The sequence below is a fragment of the Dromaius novaehollandiae genome, chromosome 24 (assembly GCF_036370855.1).
Source record: "Dromaius novaehollandiae isolate bDroNov1 chromosome 24, bDroNov1.hap1, whole genome shotgun sequence".
NCBI classification, from domain to species: Eukaryota; Metazoa; Chordata; class Aves; order Casuariiformes; family Dromaiidae; genus Dromaius; species Dromaius novaehollandiae.
The window spans coordinates 6813722-6830080 of record NC_088121.1 but is presented as its reverse complement, the minus strand read 5'-3'; the positions used below and the strand labels follow the sequence as shown (position 1 = coordinate 6830080).

Sequence of the window (16359 nt, the reverse complement as noted above, 5' to 3'; positions counted from 1 at the left end):
GAAACTGAGGATGTTTTGTAATGCTGGCAGGAAACCTCCTCCTGCAACTTCACTGCAAAACAGTCTATGGCAAGATGATTTGGGGAGTGGGGAGGCTTATGCTAAGGCGTAATCTTGACAAACATGAAAGTCCTTTCTGATCTCACCAGGGAAGAGCTGCTCCTCTGATTTTCTAAAATCTAACTAGAGCCTTGAGATGTAATTGAGGGACTACTTTTCAAGATTCACTGGCACTCTAGAAAATGAATTGAGATAGCAGAAATGGGTTTTAGGGATGCATGTGATCACTCAAAACATTCCAAGAAAACAACATCCTTCATTGTTTCTGACAAAAAATGTGAACAGCAATGTTTTCTCCAGGCTTTATGTAGCAGAAACTCTGACTGGCATGGACTGGAACCATTTAGTATAGCATGGGTTTGAAATTGAAGCACTTTCCCACGCTGTGGATTGACAACAGGGTAATTAGCAGGGAGAGAAAGAGGGTTTCAATAAGACACCCCCCCCAAGCTAAAATGAATGAAGACTATTACAGACCTTAGACAGAATGATTCCCAAGTATTTTAATTTGTGCTTCCCCTCCTTGTCTTCCTTGTACTCATCGTTTTGGCAACTGCCGGTAATATCCCTGAGATTCAGCAGCATTCGCAGAGCAGGCAGCTGCTGAGATGATTATGTCAAATCAGCACGCTGTCCTCTCGTTTCCATGTCTAATGACTCTCACCCTTGGAGAAGTGGCTCAGAAGGATGCATGCCGCTTGGGTTCATTGTGAGGCTGCTAACAGCAGTGATTCCAGAGCAGGAGTTTGGGTGAGGCTCTGTCACTCACCTTACTTACATGCGTGCCCTGTAATTAACTGTCAAAATTATTCCACAAAGCTCTGCTATAGCTGGTTTGGGCCTGATCCAAAGCCCTTTCAAGACAATAGAAAACCTTGCAAGAGCTCTGAATTAAGCTCTCTGGGGACAGTAGAGAAGCTGAGGTTGTGTGAATGCTTAATTTCATGAGAGTTTCTCAGAATCATTTGAGAAAAACATATAAATCAGGACTTGCATGACATTGGTCTCCCTCTCTCTCATTCGGAGCTAATGCCCCTAAAAGCAGAACTGTCTGTCACTGACTGCACTGCAACTGGGAGATACTGGGAAGGAAGGGGAAAGTTGCTAAATGTAACCCAGTGATAGCATCACTCTGCAAGTGTCATGCCCTTAAGACATAGCACAGAGCAGCACTGAAAAGCTTTGCTACGCTCAGAAGTGAGTTGAACTTTCCTTGTACAAATGCCGCCTTGGGGTTTTATATTACAAACTGGGCTTGTATTCCACACCTTGGAGTGTTATTTCTCAACAGCTTTCATTTGCACTACAATTGTGAAGTCAGTATTTTATCTGGCAGATACATAAATCGGGTTGTACAATTCCTTTTGCACTGCTGTGGCTGTGCAGTATGTACACGTGTAACAGCTCACCCTTTCTGCTCCATCTCTGCAACAGCACAGTTTGGTTCAGAAAGAATGAGCTTGATCGTGGATTCTCTTTCTGAAACTCCATTGTGAGAAATTGATGCAATAATCTTGTGACTTGGTTTATAATAATTAACTCCATTTTCACTGACCTTAGACATTTAGCTAATCTCACCAATTAAGGAATCAATCACTCTTTATACTCAAGAGTTAATAGCACTCCTCAAGTGGAAGAAGCAAGAGGTCCCCTTTTGAAATCTAAAGGCTCCTGATCAAAATCCATACTTGCAGTTCGAACCTGCTTATATTTGACATGATTTGCACCACAGTCTTGCCCAAAGCATTGGCCAGGATTCTGCAAGGATTCTGTATGCAGTGTATGGGACAGTGGATAGCAGAATCACCTAGGATAAAGACCTGTACAAAATTTCCAGCTTCCCTTCAATAGCCCTGTTCCAACACAGATATCAGCTCCTGTGCTGGAAAGCAGTGTGCTATCAAACCTGTCTTTGATAATGACTTTGCACGTGGTTGTCATTGGTGTCACACAGACCAGGGTTTGAGAGCTCTGCAATTGACTGTGATCAGTTAAAGCCTATTTCCCTTTATGCTTCCCCTGACAATAGCCCTGGCAGTACCACCCACTGTTCTGCATCTGGGCTGAGGGAGGGGCTGCATTTCTCTCTCTGGGTTAACAGATTGCATCCTTGCTGTCATGGCATAGAGCTGGACCCGAACACATTTCTTTACTCATGATTTTTGGACTGAGACTGTAATGCTGGAAGCAGAAATCTAAATAGCTACATCCAACTGAGTGGCAGGTTTTGCCTAAATGCTCCTTTACAAATTCCTCCTTCAGCATATCTCCTAGCAGTGCAGATGTATGTGGGTCAGAACTACTATTGCATGCGTAGCATATCCCTGTAGTCATGACTGGGTGCTCTTCATATTAAAGGCGTAAATTATTATGCATTTGAGCATTTGAGTGAATACACAATGCCAAGGAATGCTACAACAGAAACAGGAGTGCAAAACGGAGATTTGCCTACCGTAATGGAAGACAGGGGAATTTAGAGAGGCAGCGTAGAGAGCATTCTGACCATGGCACCAGGATTAATATTTCTGTTCCTACAAAAAGTGCTGTAAATTTCCAGGTTCTTGCATTTAACATTCAAAAGACTTCACAGCTCTCTCACTCACTAGAAGCCAGGGTGTTGGGGTGATAGCAATAGAAAAGAACAGTCTTACCAACTAACAGTTTTCCTGCTTAATACAGATAGCCTGTGTTGCCCCACTATATCACTGAGGTCAATAACTAAGTAGTAATTTAAAGAAGATTTAAACATCTGGATGGTACCAGGCAGAAACTGAACGCTAGCTGCAATGTGAGTGGAGGATACTGGCCCACGTGGATCCCCAGTCTGAGCAGAGAAATTTTTGTACCAAGTGGCACAATTGCTGTGTGCTGTTACCTGAAGCAGTCAGTGCTTCCTCCTGGCCAGCTCTTCTATAGGCTTTTCTGGCTCCTGCTCCATGGTTAGGTGCAGTCAAAGCAGCAGAAGAGTTGCACAAAGGCTATCTATTATAACTTTATTTACATATCATGGAAATGCACATGCAACATGTCACAGGATGTACTACAAGGGAACAGTCTGTCCCTATCTCTTGTTACCAAAAACTTTAATTTTGGCTCACTAGGAAAACTATTACTTCCCCAGAAAGCTCCTAAAAATAATCATTAAAAATAACAGACTTGGCAGGATAACCAAATGAGTGAGAGCTGCAGGCTGGGATGTCTTGCTATATCCTTGCAGAAACCAGGTGGTTCTCTGGGAGCAAAAAAGGAAAGAAGGAGTGGGAATTGACAGTCCCAAGGAAGACAGGTAGGAAGCACTAGCATTTAACAGCTGGGGAATATCTGTCTGTAGCAATAACAATGGAGAGAGCAAGAGCTCTGACAGAGGGTCCTCTCTCACTTAGGCAGCCAGCTTCCTGCAGATCCATCTTCATCTCCTACCTTTGTTTGCACCTGGAGGCTACAAGCTTCCTATCCTCTAAGAACATCTGATCCTTAACAGACATCTACCACTCTTCTCAAGCAATAGTTAAGGGGCAAAGCTCAAGCTCATCTACCATTTGACCTGAAGGATCTTTCATATCTTGCCTGTGCTGAGAGGAGGTGTTGCAACTGAAGCGCCTTTCCCCTGCCTCAGGGCATCGGACTGGCAGTGAGGATCATTTCCTACTAACTGGGAGAGGGGGACCCAGCTCCATGGCAGGGATGTGCTGAGGGAAGGGAGGGCGAGGCAGTCCTGGTATAGAAAAGGCTGAGACCACTCTATTCATAAATCATCACCAGCAGCAGTCTTGTTGGAGCCTCGCATGTTCAGAACCTGCAGCTTCAATCATTTGCTTGACTTTTTCTCTAATCCCCATTGCTAGGTATAAATGGTTTGTCCCCAGCTCCAGACCCTTCAGGCGGGAAATAGAGTCCCACCCTTCTAAACATTAATGAATGATCCCTGCTCCCCGTTGGCTGACTCGGGCTCCACGCAGCGTCCTTTCCTTCGGGTCACTCTTCGGTTCCGGTGAAATTTGGCATAACAGCGTAGCCCTATGGAAAAGGAACACATGGTGAGCAGGAGGGACCAGGGCTCACTGCAGCAGTAACAGCAAACAACTAGCTCCCAGCCTCACTTCATGACATAACCCACTACACTGGGGACAGTCCCAGGACGAGAAAGCTTGGGCCATGTCAGATGAGGTGGGGAGGGTGCATTGCTTTCTGGACCCTTCTGTTCTGTTTGGCTCACTGTTCTTGTCTGGGATTCATTGGGCCAGGCATAAGGTTTCACTAGCTTCCTGAAATACCAATGAATTATCCTGACTGTTTCCAGCGATTTTAAGGAAGCCTCGCTTGGCTCTCCCCTATTACTTCCCATTACTGTCTAAGTGATCTTTCCATTGGGAAATTACTGTAGACTTAATGTGCAGCAGCAGTAGCTGGGGAGCTCCCCTTGCTATTTTTTTTGAAGCTCCAGGAGAGGAGGGAAGAGACTTTGAAGTGTTATTATGGGGGGGTGGGGGTGGGGGGGAAGGGGCAGTCTGATCCAAAGCTTATTGCTCATCTCCTTCATTTTCTCCGTTTTCAATGCTAGAATTGCAGGGTCTGAAGGAAGCAATCTGGTATAGCCTTGATGAACACTAAGGAAAAAAAATCTTATTTGTAAAAAACATCAGTACATAGCCTCCCATGACAGTGGGAGGGAATGGGAGCATTTTGTCAGGGTAAGAGTCATCTGTTTCTGGTACTGGTATGTTTGTCTTTTGTTGTCTATTGTCTGACTTTTTGCCACAACAGAATGCATAGCAAGTTGGGCTATACTGTGTGGAAATAACTCCCACAGAAGCCCCGATTTTCAGTAGCCCAGGATCATTGGGGTTCTTGGAAGGAGCTGATTTGATCATCCTGGAAACTGCAGTCCTATTTACTTCCAAAGCAAACAGCAGATAGCAACAGTGCCAGCACCCCCAGAGTGGGGGAGACTGAGGATTTATAGCTTCTATAATGAGACAGCTAATAAAACTGTCTTTGAGTACTTGTACACTGGAGACCCAGCCAGTGTCACAGGTCACTGAGCAGCCTTTTGGAGTGCGTGTCCCTGGGCTTTGTTGAGACCAGGCTACCTTGAGGATGGGTTTCTGCCCCTCATTACCGATTCCCCCGGGCAGTCAGGCCTCACATAAGAAAAGCACACAAGATTAGATGCTCTGCTCTTATCAAGTATCTTCTATCTTATCTGGACTTTACATCTCTGGGGATCTTTTTATGCTATAAGGGATCCACATTTGGCATCAACTTATAACTAGCTTAAATATAAAGCAGGGTCCTGAGGCAGCCCTCATGAGACTTGCAAAAGCACTTTTCTAGGCTAATCTATCAGAAGATCCTCTTTGATGAGGACCTTCTAATGTTGCATAACGCACCCAAGGTGAAGACTATCCTTTAGGCCTGTTACTTCCAGGAAATCAGTCTGTTTAACTGGGTAAAAAGTAGGTGAAGGCACCTGGTCAAAGTCACTAGGTACCGACACAGGTCACAAAACTTAGCAACAAGAGTTTTGTTCTAGCAGAGAAGACCCAGTGAGTGGAGCTGATCCTGAACACGTTCAGATTAGAAAACTGCCTTTCGACATCTTCACATTGTAATTGTCTATTAAGGGCTGCTGTGGATTCTCCGGAAACAGTTTTAAGAAACAGAAGTCTGTCCTGTCCACACCAACAAAACTGCTACAGTTTCAGTGGAAATTAACTCAGGAGAGCCCTATTAGGCATAAGGTCATGTAAAACAAGGATAGTAGTCTGACTGGTTTTATAGTCTGTGAGACTTCAAAGCACCATTGAGGTGTTAATATACTGTGGCTCATTCTGTTAAATAGGTCCAGAGATACTAGGATACATATTTTTAGGAGGGAAAACAAGATATCCCAGATGACTCATAGGTCACAGTGCGAGTCAATGACAGGGGAAGGCCAAGAACAGCAGAGCTTGGCTCCTGTTTCTACCTACAAACCACTAGTCCCAGGCAACTCAGTTAACCACTAAGCTAGCTGGAAAGGGGGAACATGAAGCTGAACTCACCTTCAGTGCACATACAGTCATCATAACATTTGTTGTTAAGGCCTCGGTTATGTGGTTTGCAGAGGTGCTCACGCAGGTCGCAGCAAGAGCCTGCCAACACAGAAACGGGGGTCAGCATAGCTGATTTGTCCCCTTGTAAGGCTACTGACACCCATGACAGCTCCACATTATGGACATCATCTGTTCCCAAAACACACCCCAGAGAGCCTCTGCCCATCCCTCTGCGTACGACTTTCTGTCAGTATTAAAAATCAGGATACTGATGCTAAAACCCAGGCTCATGTTTGATGTTTAAAACATTGATCTCATTTGGTCGATCTCTCAGCCCCTTTGGAGAAGGGGCTCTGTCAGACTGTTCCTGACCTGGGAGGCAGTCAAGGTGATGGTCACATGGCTCTCCTTCAGCTGACACAGTTTCATTCCCACTGTTGGGGTTCTTACTGCGGCGTTTCTCTAGGGAAAGAACAGATGCTGATAGCAAATTTCACACCAGTGTGTTTATTTTGGTAACTGAATTGTTCCAGGGTGAAAACAGCCTCAAGCTTCGGGAGTCTGAGCTCTAAACCTTCAGCTTAGTCTTCTCGCTACTTCTCAGCCCCTCATCTAATCATTTTTCCCTTACCCTCAAGCTATCCAACTAAAACGAGAAACAAGCTGAAACGGAACCCAAAATACAATCGGCATTATGCGCTTCCTCTCTCGCCCCACCACTTCCCCTATGATCTCACATCTTTCAGCATGGCTGTGAACACTAACCATAGGCCAAGCCTTAGAGAATGACCTTTGGGAAAGAGGACAGGGAGGTCAACAGTGGAAGTATAGCACCTTTCTTTTTAGCAGATGGCCACATTTCTGGTTTGAGGTCTTCATAGTCTGTCCAGTCAAAGAGTGCCATATCTAGGGTGGGCATCACATCCCCATCTTGCCTGAGGCGGGCCTGCAGACCACAAGGAACCAAACAGACAATCAATTACACATCCACAGCAATACTCAAGTCTTTGCAAGTTTTCCTGGTGCTTTCAGACCTTAATAAGGCCTCAGGTTCCTTTGCCTTGTCTACTGGGGATTCTTGTCATCTCATTTTCAGAAGGGAATTAGTTCAAGGATGAGCTTGTCTAAAACATTCCTCATTCCCTTTTTCCAGCAGAAGTCAAGAGGGAAGTTTTCAGTGCTTCTATTTGAGGAAGAAAGGCCAGTGAGGAACATCAGGATATGATGCCTCTCCAGCCAAGTGCTCCTACTGTCTCTTTGGTCCTTGAAGCTGAATGAACGTGGCTAGCTAAGGGAGAAGTAAGGGAGGGAAGAGAGAAAACTAAAGGAGCTCTTTATGAAGAAGTGTTTAGATGTCTCCAAGATAGAGGGCTGCTTTTCAGGGAGGGCTTTGGTTTTAGGCAAACACTTATCTCTAAGTGAAAAAAGGGAAACTAGACTCTAGCTGCAGGAGATTTCTGCCTGTATCAGAGGTACAGTGCAGTTACCAGCTGTTGCTTTACCTGTGACCGCGGTGATGTGGCTGGAAGAACAGGAGGCTCTTCTGTAGAAGCTGCCAGTTCCAGTGCGGTGAAGTGAAGCATGGTGGGAGTCAGACTTGTAGCCTCCTCTGCCTGGAGGTTTTGAAACTGCTCTTCAAAACTTTCAGGCTTCTTGTACAGGGAACTTGGCCCAACATCAGGAGTCTTCCCTGTAGAGGGCAACAGGTACAGCAACATTAGCTTTCTCACCTTCCTTTCTGTGCACTATAAAAAGATTTGGGTCAAGGAATCCAAATATCGTCCAGCCACTGGCCAACCTTCCATCACCCTGAACTGCCATTTATACCACTGCAAAGCAGAGTCATGTGCTATTAGATCGAAGTGATAGATCAGGCCCAGAGTAGATGCATCTTAGTTCTTACACACTCAAGTCATACGTAATAGCACCTTGCTGAAATATAGATATATCCTGCTTAAGAAGCAATGGATTTCTTCCTAAGGAAAATGAGAGTCTTCAAAACTTCTTCAAGCTATAGACATAGACAGCCAATTATTTTGGGAACAATCCTTGTCCTCTGGTCTCAGTAATATAAAATGTACCTGTTTAGCCGTTTTTAAACCAATGTCTTAAGCTGCAAATTCATCTAGACACACTCTTATTTCATTTTAAGATTAGGTTATTTTAATTTAGCTCATGTCAAGACCTACCTAACTTGAAATAGGAGTATCTTCACAGACTGATCGCTGGTTTTGCTAAGTATTAGTTTAAATATACACCTGAAGTTAAACCCAAGAAACAATACCCGTTTTGTACTCTGCAAATATTACTTCAAACCAGTGTCTGTTGCATGCTCTTCTGTATTGCTTAACACAAGTTGTTTAGTCAGTCCCCCGAGAAAACAATAGAGCTCTTCTTACTGCATTAGGGAGGAGTGATAGCTGGAAGTCAGGGCCAGACACCAAACTTGTCAAATGGCGTAGATGGACATAGATTGCCAGGCTTTAATAGGACTAGAGATATACAGCACTGAGCACACCATACCACACTCAAAAACTGGCAACATTTTAAGATAATTAGTGCAGTTTCACACCTGCAAAAGTTATATTTTTATAGACAGCTTTTTTTCTAACTTAATTTGGCTGAAATATAGAAGAATACAGGCTCTGATGAGAAGAAACTTGTCTTCAAGCTAAGTAGGGTTGTTTTATTATTTGTAGTTCTGGTCATGTTTTGAAATCACTGGAGAGATTAAGCATGGCTTGGACATGCTTGTTTATAATTGAACCATTTGCTCAAAAGCAGAAAAAAACAAAGCAGGCCACCCCAAAACACAAAACAAACCCCAGTCCCAGGAACTTTCAGAACTCCCCCCATAAGGCAAACCAGGTCATTTTCACAAAATCGCAGCCAGCAGTGAAAACCTCTGATTCTGGAGTTCCATTTCTTCTTGTGCCTCTTCTGTTTGGCAGATTTCCCCCCAGAGCAGGCACACATCCCACACCCTCCACACACCCATATGGCTCAACCACAGCTGCCTCTTCTTGCCCTCACACAAGCGACACTCATTTCAAGTGACCCAACAGCCACAGCTTCCCTTGGAGCTCAAATACCTCTGTGGTGTTTCAGTCTGTCTCTGCGGCTGTGCCGCCGGTGCTCTCGGTTCTGCTTCTTTCCCCTCTCAGACCCTGGGGATTGGTTCTCCCTCTCAGGATATGGGAACTCAAAACCCAGGAACACATCCTTATCCTGTTTCAGGGCTGCTGGCTGTCCTACCGTTGCCAGCTCTTCCACGGCTGGAGCTCCGCTCCCCGTTCTGAGGGCCTCCTCCCCGGCTGGCTGCCCTCTAGGAGGCATGGCATGGACCCGCTCTTTCTTGGCCAGTCCATGCTTGTGGTGGTGCCCACTTCTGGGCTGCTGTGGCCACAGCTCTTGGTTTTGAAGGTGGTTGTTGTTCTCTGGGACATTTTTGAGCTTCGTGCCAGGGTCCAGGGAGACTGCAAGGCTGACGTCAGAAAGAGCCAGTATGCACAGGACAAGGAAAGGGGAGAAGGAGGTGGAAAGAGATGCCATAATCCTGGGTGCTCTGCCTCACCTGCAAGTGAAAAACAAAATGAAACAACTAACTTGTAGGAACTGCAAAGGCTGCCAAGATTCAGACTGAGGGCACCTAGGTGAAAGCAGTTCAGGTGTCCAGAGCCGGGAGTTATTCCCTCCTTGGTTACGTCCTCCTTTCCCAGCCCTGGTTATAGCAGCTGAGACACACGTGCAGGGCCTGCAGGGATGAGAGGTCCCAGTTTCATGTGCAAATGAGGGCCATCAATCAGTGGGACACTTCCCTTTGATTCCTGAGTAGCCCCCCACCCTCCCATTCACGGCCTGCCAGCTGAGGGGCTGGGGATGCTGGCTCCTGCAGGCCAGAGCCCCCAGCACCGGCACAGCACCAGCTGTCGGGCTAGGGCTGTTTGCTGCCAGGTTGGCATCCTGGGCCTGGCTGGCACCAGCCCCCCACCTCACAGCTGGTTTCCTTGCAATGAAGACGTCAAGATGAACAGAACTGGAAGCAGATGGTGGCCTCGCAGGACTGGCAACAACAACAGCCTTGAGCAGCTCAAGATGGACAGCCACGCGCACGCGCACACACACACACACACACACACTGCTTCAGAGCAGCTAAAACTGGCCAAGGGGAGAGAAAGCACAGGAAACTTTGTGCTGATATCTCATGGTGTAGCAGGGAAACAAACGTCCAGCTGTCAGCAGGGCAGGGCATGCTGGTCTTAGATCAAGGAGCAGGGAAGCAGGCTGGATTCTCCCTGCATTGTCCCACTTTCCCTCCCTGACCCTGCACCAGTCACTTCATCTCACCCTGCAGGTGACACCATCACTAGGAGGGTAATTTAAGTCCAGAGAACACTTGGAGTCCCGCTGCACAGTGGATGTAGCGTATTCTCACTCATTCTGCTTCAGTGCTGTATTTTCAAGGGACTTTCTTCATCCCTGGGTTTGCGTGAAGAGACCTGGCTTTGGGAGACTGGACAAGTTAGAGACTTCTCTAATTAGGTCACTCTCCCCTGCTCTTTTCCGTAGAACGCTCTGCATTTCCAATGCAGTCTTTCACCTTGAGGCAGCTATTTCAGACCATCCCTCTCAGTCTGGGCAGCATGAAGGCATGCTTAGAGCCAGAGTTCCCAGTGACACTGGTTGTCGGAACCTATGCCTACATTAATATAAGAAATATCGTCACAAAGCTACAACCACAGCTCTTCACTTCTCAACCCTCTCCCCCATCTTCCCTGCACCCCCACTCTCCATTGCTCCTGATGTGCAGCTGCCTGCACCAAGTGAACAGCTTTGCTACACAACTGCAATGGCTTATGCTCCCTGCTTCAGCAGCTGTGCTGCTTGACAGTGTTACCTGTGAAGGGGATTGGGTAACATCCCTTGGGGCCAGTCCCAATGCCTTGTTGTGGAGCTGGCAGGAAGCACCCTAAAAATGACCTTGTTTCTTTCTTTCCTCTTTTTTTTTTCAACCCATGAGGCAGATCTGAAATGTTTTGAGTCAGTGAAATCTCTGCCATCACAGCAGCCCCAGCTCTGGGAAGCTCAGAGAGAGAGGTCTCCATCCTTTAAGTGAAAAACCCTGCTCACGCATTCACTAGCAGGCTCTGCCTTCCCAAGAGTCACCTCTGCCATTGCTCAGCGCCTCAGAGGTGGCTCATCTCATGCCTGCCAGCAAGTCCAGGCCTCCCGTGGAAATAGGCAGGCAGCACAGGGGCCTTTTCTTTAATGCAATGTCTGAAAAGCAGGTCTTTCCACTGGCCATAAAAGACAACAAGCTGCGAGTTGAGGACTGATTTGGGAGGTGCTCGGTAGCTCATTTGCTGAAGGCATAACACTACAAAATAGTATTTTACTGGCAGCTACTTGGAACAAAGGAAAACCAGACTGACAGCTAAAGCCATTAGCAAAGCACTTGAAGTTCCTGCTTCAAAACCAGTGGAACAAAGAGCAACCAAGCAAAACCAAAGCTCTGCATCCACTATCTGCTTTTTCCAGGATTTTCTCTTTAAGAGCCAGAGCAAACCAGCTGGATCAAGGCAACACACAGAACAACTCAAAGAGCTGGAGACAGCATCTTACCTTTTCATCTGTAGGCAAAACGCCAAAAGGAGAGAACAAGTGCAAAGCGAATGTGAGGCACGTGCTGCCAGTCTCACGAATCAGTCACACACATACACGAGCCCTTTGATGATGAACCTGACAGACACATTAGCTGCAGATACTGACTTCTTGCAAGAGCTAGAAAATACCTAAATGCTGCAGGGCAGTTAAACAGAAGGTCTGCTTCAAAGGGCAGGGGGCATTTGTTTAAGATGCCCGGCTGTCTTGTTGGCATGACACAGCATGAAAGTGCAGCTGAAGCACGTGGGTCGCCTCATCTCTGCACTGGTTCAAGAGGGCATGCTAACACGCTGTATTACTGTGTCAGTGGGAGCCCCATATTAGTAATGCAGATAAATACCTGTACTGCACTGCTCTCAGGAGAGCTCTGAGCTGTTTGTCCAACCAAAACAGTGCCTGGACAAGTTTTGGTACCTTAGGCAAATGCCACGCTGCTGTGTTGGAGGTACAAAAGTCCCGGCCTTCTCTCAACCACCTGTCTCTGTGACCCGATGTGCATGTAACTTCAGAAACCTCTTCCTACCTCCCCCTAGTTGCACTACAGAAGCTGTAAAATTCACACATCCAATAGGCAGCTAAACACAGCAGCATCCCTGATTCTCCTCAGTGCTCAGGGTCCTGATGTCCGAGCTCCAAAGCAAACTCCACCTTCCCCTCTCTCAGGGCCCCAGTGCACAAAGAAGCCAGTGCCAGCCCAGGGCTCCTAGGTGTCCTGACCTCAATGTCCTCCCTCTGCTGAGCCACCTTTTCTGCAGAAAGTGAAATCCTGCCCGGGGCTGAGACACATGCCTGGCAGAGGGAAGCCTGGCCTTGTGAGGAGGTGCCTTTCCCAAACTGCTCTAAAACAAAAGCACATGTTACATCGGGTCCAGCATTCATCCTCTTCTTAGGGCTGGTATATTAATAAAGGAAAAAGCCAAAGCATTTGCCAAGCTAAGCTGCTCCTGTAGTTCTCCACATTACCAGACCTACATCCTCCTAATTCATCCTAGCACCTTGCACTTCCCTCAGAAATATAAACCTCCTGCCTCTTAAAGTAACAAATCTGCCTACTAACAGGAGAATGTGTCAAGCAAAGATAAGGCCTTAGAGCTACCTGTGGTGCAGGCTCAGGGCTGATGAATGAGTTGCAGCGCTGTGTTGTCTTTCAGCCACTAGTTCTGATTCAGGCAAAATTAGATTTTTTTTTTTTTTTTTTTTTTTTTGCATCTTGGGTAACTTTCCTGTGGACTCACTGATATAATTAGTATTAGTCTGCTCTCTGCTTGTAGTTCTGCAAGGCAGCCTGCACTGAATAAATACACATAAACTCAGGCATATTTTCCCCCTAAGAATATGGCTCTGTCGCCTTGCTGGAGAAGTAGGCTCTGACACTGCCCCTGCTGCATTTGCTTTGTATTTGACAAAGCAGGGACATCAGATCGATTACATTCATTCATATGTTTGACCACATGACCGCATGATACCTGAGAGTCCTCGCCTTATCCTTTCACAAATGTTATTCCTGTCAAAGCAAAGGGGACCAAAACTCTTGAACCCAGAAACAGAGAAGATCGAGATCCTTTATCATCCCAGACCACAGATGATGCCATTTGCACACTCAAGGGCTGAACCAAGCTAGACCCAAGCCTGTACTCTGGGCCTGATATCTCTTTGGCTCTGGTAAGCTCAGGCTTTGGCAGGAGTGTATAAAGATTTCCTGGATTTGAAACAATCTCAAGCTGCAGCAATAGACAAAGCGTATGTGCATCTACATGTGTGTCATGTGCGTGAGTGGCAGGGATGCTCGACAATGAGCCCAGCTTCGTGTGCCAGGCTCCCTGTAAATAAGAAGCCGTGGAGTGATGGATGGGCTTGGGAAGGCCTGGAGGAGAATGGCAGGGGTAGGCTCTGTGCTAGCTGACAAGCAGAGAGCTGGCTGGAGCCAGGAGGATGGCATTGTGCAGATAAATGAGATTTGACTTCCCTGCTGGGTCTCTTTCCATCTGTTTTTCTGTTTCTGGAGGCAAATGCTGGGGAGTTTCATATACAGTCTGCCAATAGACCTTCACATTTCAAAGTGATCACCTCCCTCCAGCTTTCTAGGGCCCCCCAAAGCAGACAGGAAAATCTTTTTTCCCTGGGGGAAGGTAATACCACTTTTCTCGTCTCTAGCATTTCTTACATACTCACTTTGTAACGAATATTTTTCTCCCTATTGGCCCAGGCATCTTCAGGCCTGACAGAACCCCTGGCTCACAGATCTCCTGTCTTCAGAGCTGCCCTTTTCTTTTTGCAGGTTGCCTTTATCCTTTGCCACCTTTTCTCTGTACTCTGCCTTTCATATTTATCTGACCCCATGGTTTCCTTGTCCCTCATGACAGTTTTTGGTGTGAAAGCATTCCCCTCTGCAGAGATTTAGGCTTAACCTACTTGGATCCCATCACCACCCTTTGAGACATCCGTTTTCCTTTTGCCTGTGTCATTTTTCTCTCACTTTTTGCTATTGCTAAATATCACTTGGACTGCAGAAAGGGCCAAGTTCAGGTTTACTCTCTGCACTAGTTGCACTAGTAGCACAAGAGACATGGAGACTAAGGTCTGCGGTGGGGGGGGGGGGGGGGCAGGGGGTAGCTGTAGTTGCCTCTGTGTCCCCGCAAAGTGTGGCCCTGAGGCAACCCACAGTCAGTGACCACATGAAATGTGGCTCATTCTCCATTAGATGAAGGGCTGGAACTGGGACTCGCCATCTTTGCAATGCCCAGACACGCGGGTAGGCTGGCAGTTGTATACTTGTCACTAAGTCATTGCTAAGCTCCAGCACTTTGGCTCCGATGGACACTCAATCCCTCGCAGATCTTTCATCCCACTATTTGCCTCTGGCCTTGAGCCGTAGCCCTGCCACCCTTTCTCTTGCGCCTAGCTTGACGCACACGGGGAGCTTCCCTGCGCGCAGTGCGTAAGCGTGGCGGGTGCCGCACCAACACCCTCCAGGCACAGACCCGCCCAGCGGGAAGTGGAAGAGGGGTACACGGATTAATATGCAGTGCCCTCTGCTCTGCTTCCCGCTGGGACTTCACGGCGTGGCTGACACAGCCATCACTGGTGAGCTGCTATCAAACAGTCTCCTCTACCCAATAATGAGATTAAAATAGCAATGAGTCTGAGATTAGCATCCGAGATATAGTCGCTTGCTGTCAGCACAGCGGAGAAGACTCTCGCGTTTAATGCACAATGCCTGGTGACAAATGAGACACAGTCAATAGGAAAGGTCATCGCTCACCCGGCTGGAAAGCACCCGCTAGTGTGACGTGGGAGGAGGGGGCAAATTTGGCCCCGTCTTCACTGTTGGGAGAAGTGGGTATATCCCTGAGTGGCACAACATTTAGGCTGTGCTTTCAACATTTTTCCTTGTATGTCATTCCCACTTTGAACCAAAATGTGTAGGATTAATGCCTCCTTCTGCAAAGGGAGAGGAGATGGGAATACCAAACCATTTCCATTAAACCCCTTGTTTGATGGAAGACTTCGGCTGTGAATTGGATAAATGTCACTTAAATCCTACATGATGAATTATCGGCTGTAATAAGCCATTAACTGATGCCAAATTGATTTAATTCCGAAATGAGATCTCACTTCTACCAACAGAGGAAGAGCAGAGAACAGCCCGCGGGGCCCTGCAAACACAATGCCTCGCCGGGAGGAGCTGCCCTCGCCCCTCGGCCGCTCCCCGCGGGGGTCCGGCGCGGAGCCGGCACCTGCCCCGGGATGGGCACGGGGCTCCGGCAGCGAGCGCCGGGGCCCCGTCCGCGGCCGCCTTGCTCCCGGGGAAGGGCAGAGCCGCCCCGGGAGGGAGCTTGCGGCGGCCCCGGAGGAGCCGGGGCTGGCAGGGGGCCGCGGGAGCGGGCGCGAAGCCGCCCCGCGCCGCGCACGGCGCTGCACGTCGCGGCCGCCGCACCGGCACGGCGACAATAGCGCTGCCCGCGGGGCCCGGGCTCGGCGCGGCACCCCCGCCCCGCCCCGCCCGCCGCCGAGGCACCGCGCACCGGGGGCGTCCCGGCGGCGGCGGTGATGGGCGCCCGGCGCCCCCGGCCTTTGTCTGCCCCGGGGCAGCGGGAAAGCCGCCCCCAGCCCGGCACCCCTGCGCCCGCCGAGGGAAGGGGCTCGCCGGAGCACGCACCGGCGCGGCGCTGCCTACCTGTCCGCCGCTCCTGCGTCTGGGCTGAGCCCGGCGGGGCAGGGCAGGGCCGGGCTGGGCTGGGCTGGGCTGGGCGGTGCGGTGCGGTGCGTGCGGCGGGCGGGGAGGCAGGTCTGCGGGGGGGTGCGAGCCCGGGGGGAGGGGGAGGGGGAGGAGGAGGAGGAGACAGGGGGCGGCAGTGGGGGAATGTGGAGGGACCGGGGACGCCGGGGGACCCGGGCGTGGGAGGTGCGGGGGGCTGCGGGGGCGGCGGCGGGGGCGCGGTGCCGAGGGGGGCCGGGGGCGAGGCAGCGCGGGGCGGGCGCTCCCGGTGCCCGTCGCGCCGCGGGCCGGCGGCGGCAGCCGCAGCCCTTCCCCGGCCGGGAGCGGGGCGGACAAAGGGAGGAGACAAAGGCGGCGACATCCCGGCGCGGGGCGCGGCGG

The 16359-nt window shown here is 49.0% G+C and overlaps 1 protein-coding gene across 2 annotated transcripts; it reads right to left on the bottom strand.

The window, feature by feature from the left end:
• Nucleotides 1–3039: 3039 nt before the first annotated feature.
• On the bottom strand, nucleotides 3040–16227 carry DRAXIN (dorsal inhibitory axon guidance protein). Of its 2 annotated transcripts, none has more exons than XM_026095468.2 (7): nucleotides 15937–16227; nucleotides 9188–9669; nucleotides 7598–7785; nucleotides 6930–7041; nucleotides 6468–6557; nucleotides 6105–6194; nucleotides 3040–4077 (listed from the first exon to the last, which is right to left on the bottom strand). In XM_026095468.2, exons 2-7 carry the CDS (start codon nucleotides 9645–9647, stop codon nucleotides 3965–3967), a joined length of 1053 nt encoding a protein of 350 aa, XP_025951253.1. In that variant the 5' UTR covers nucleotides 9648–9669; nucleotides 15937–16227; the 3' UTR covers nucleotides 3040–3964. The 2 variants fall into 2 exon arrangements, with proteins under 2 accessions (XP_025951253.1, XP_025951254.1); XM_026095469.2 differs by lacking the exon at nucleotides 15937–16227 and adding an exon at nucleotides 10443–10598.
• Between the last annotated feature and the right edge of the window lie 132 nt (nucleotides 16228–16359).

Bases quoted from the DNA above. Each gene is read 5' to 3' on its own strand.
- DRAXIN (XM_026095468.2), bottom strand. From the start codon at position 9,647: ATGGCATCTCTTTCCACCTCCTTCTCCCCTTTCCTTGTCCTGTGCATA. The intron at 7,786-9,187 runs GTATTTGAGCTC...TGCCCTCTACAG, and splicing joins CAGACTGAAACACCACAGAG to GGAAGACTCCTGATGTTGGG. The intron at 6,558-6,929 runs GTGCTATACTTC...TTCTTTCCCTAG, and splicing joins GCCATCTGCTAAAAAGAAAG to AGAAACGCCGCAGTAAGAAC.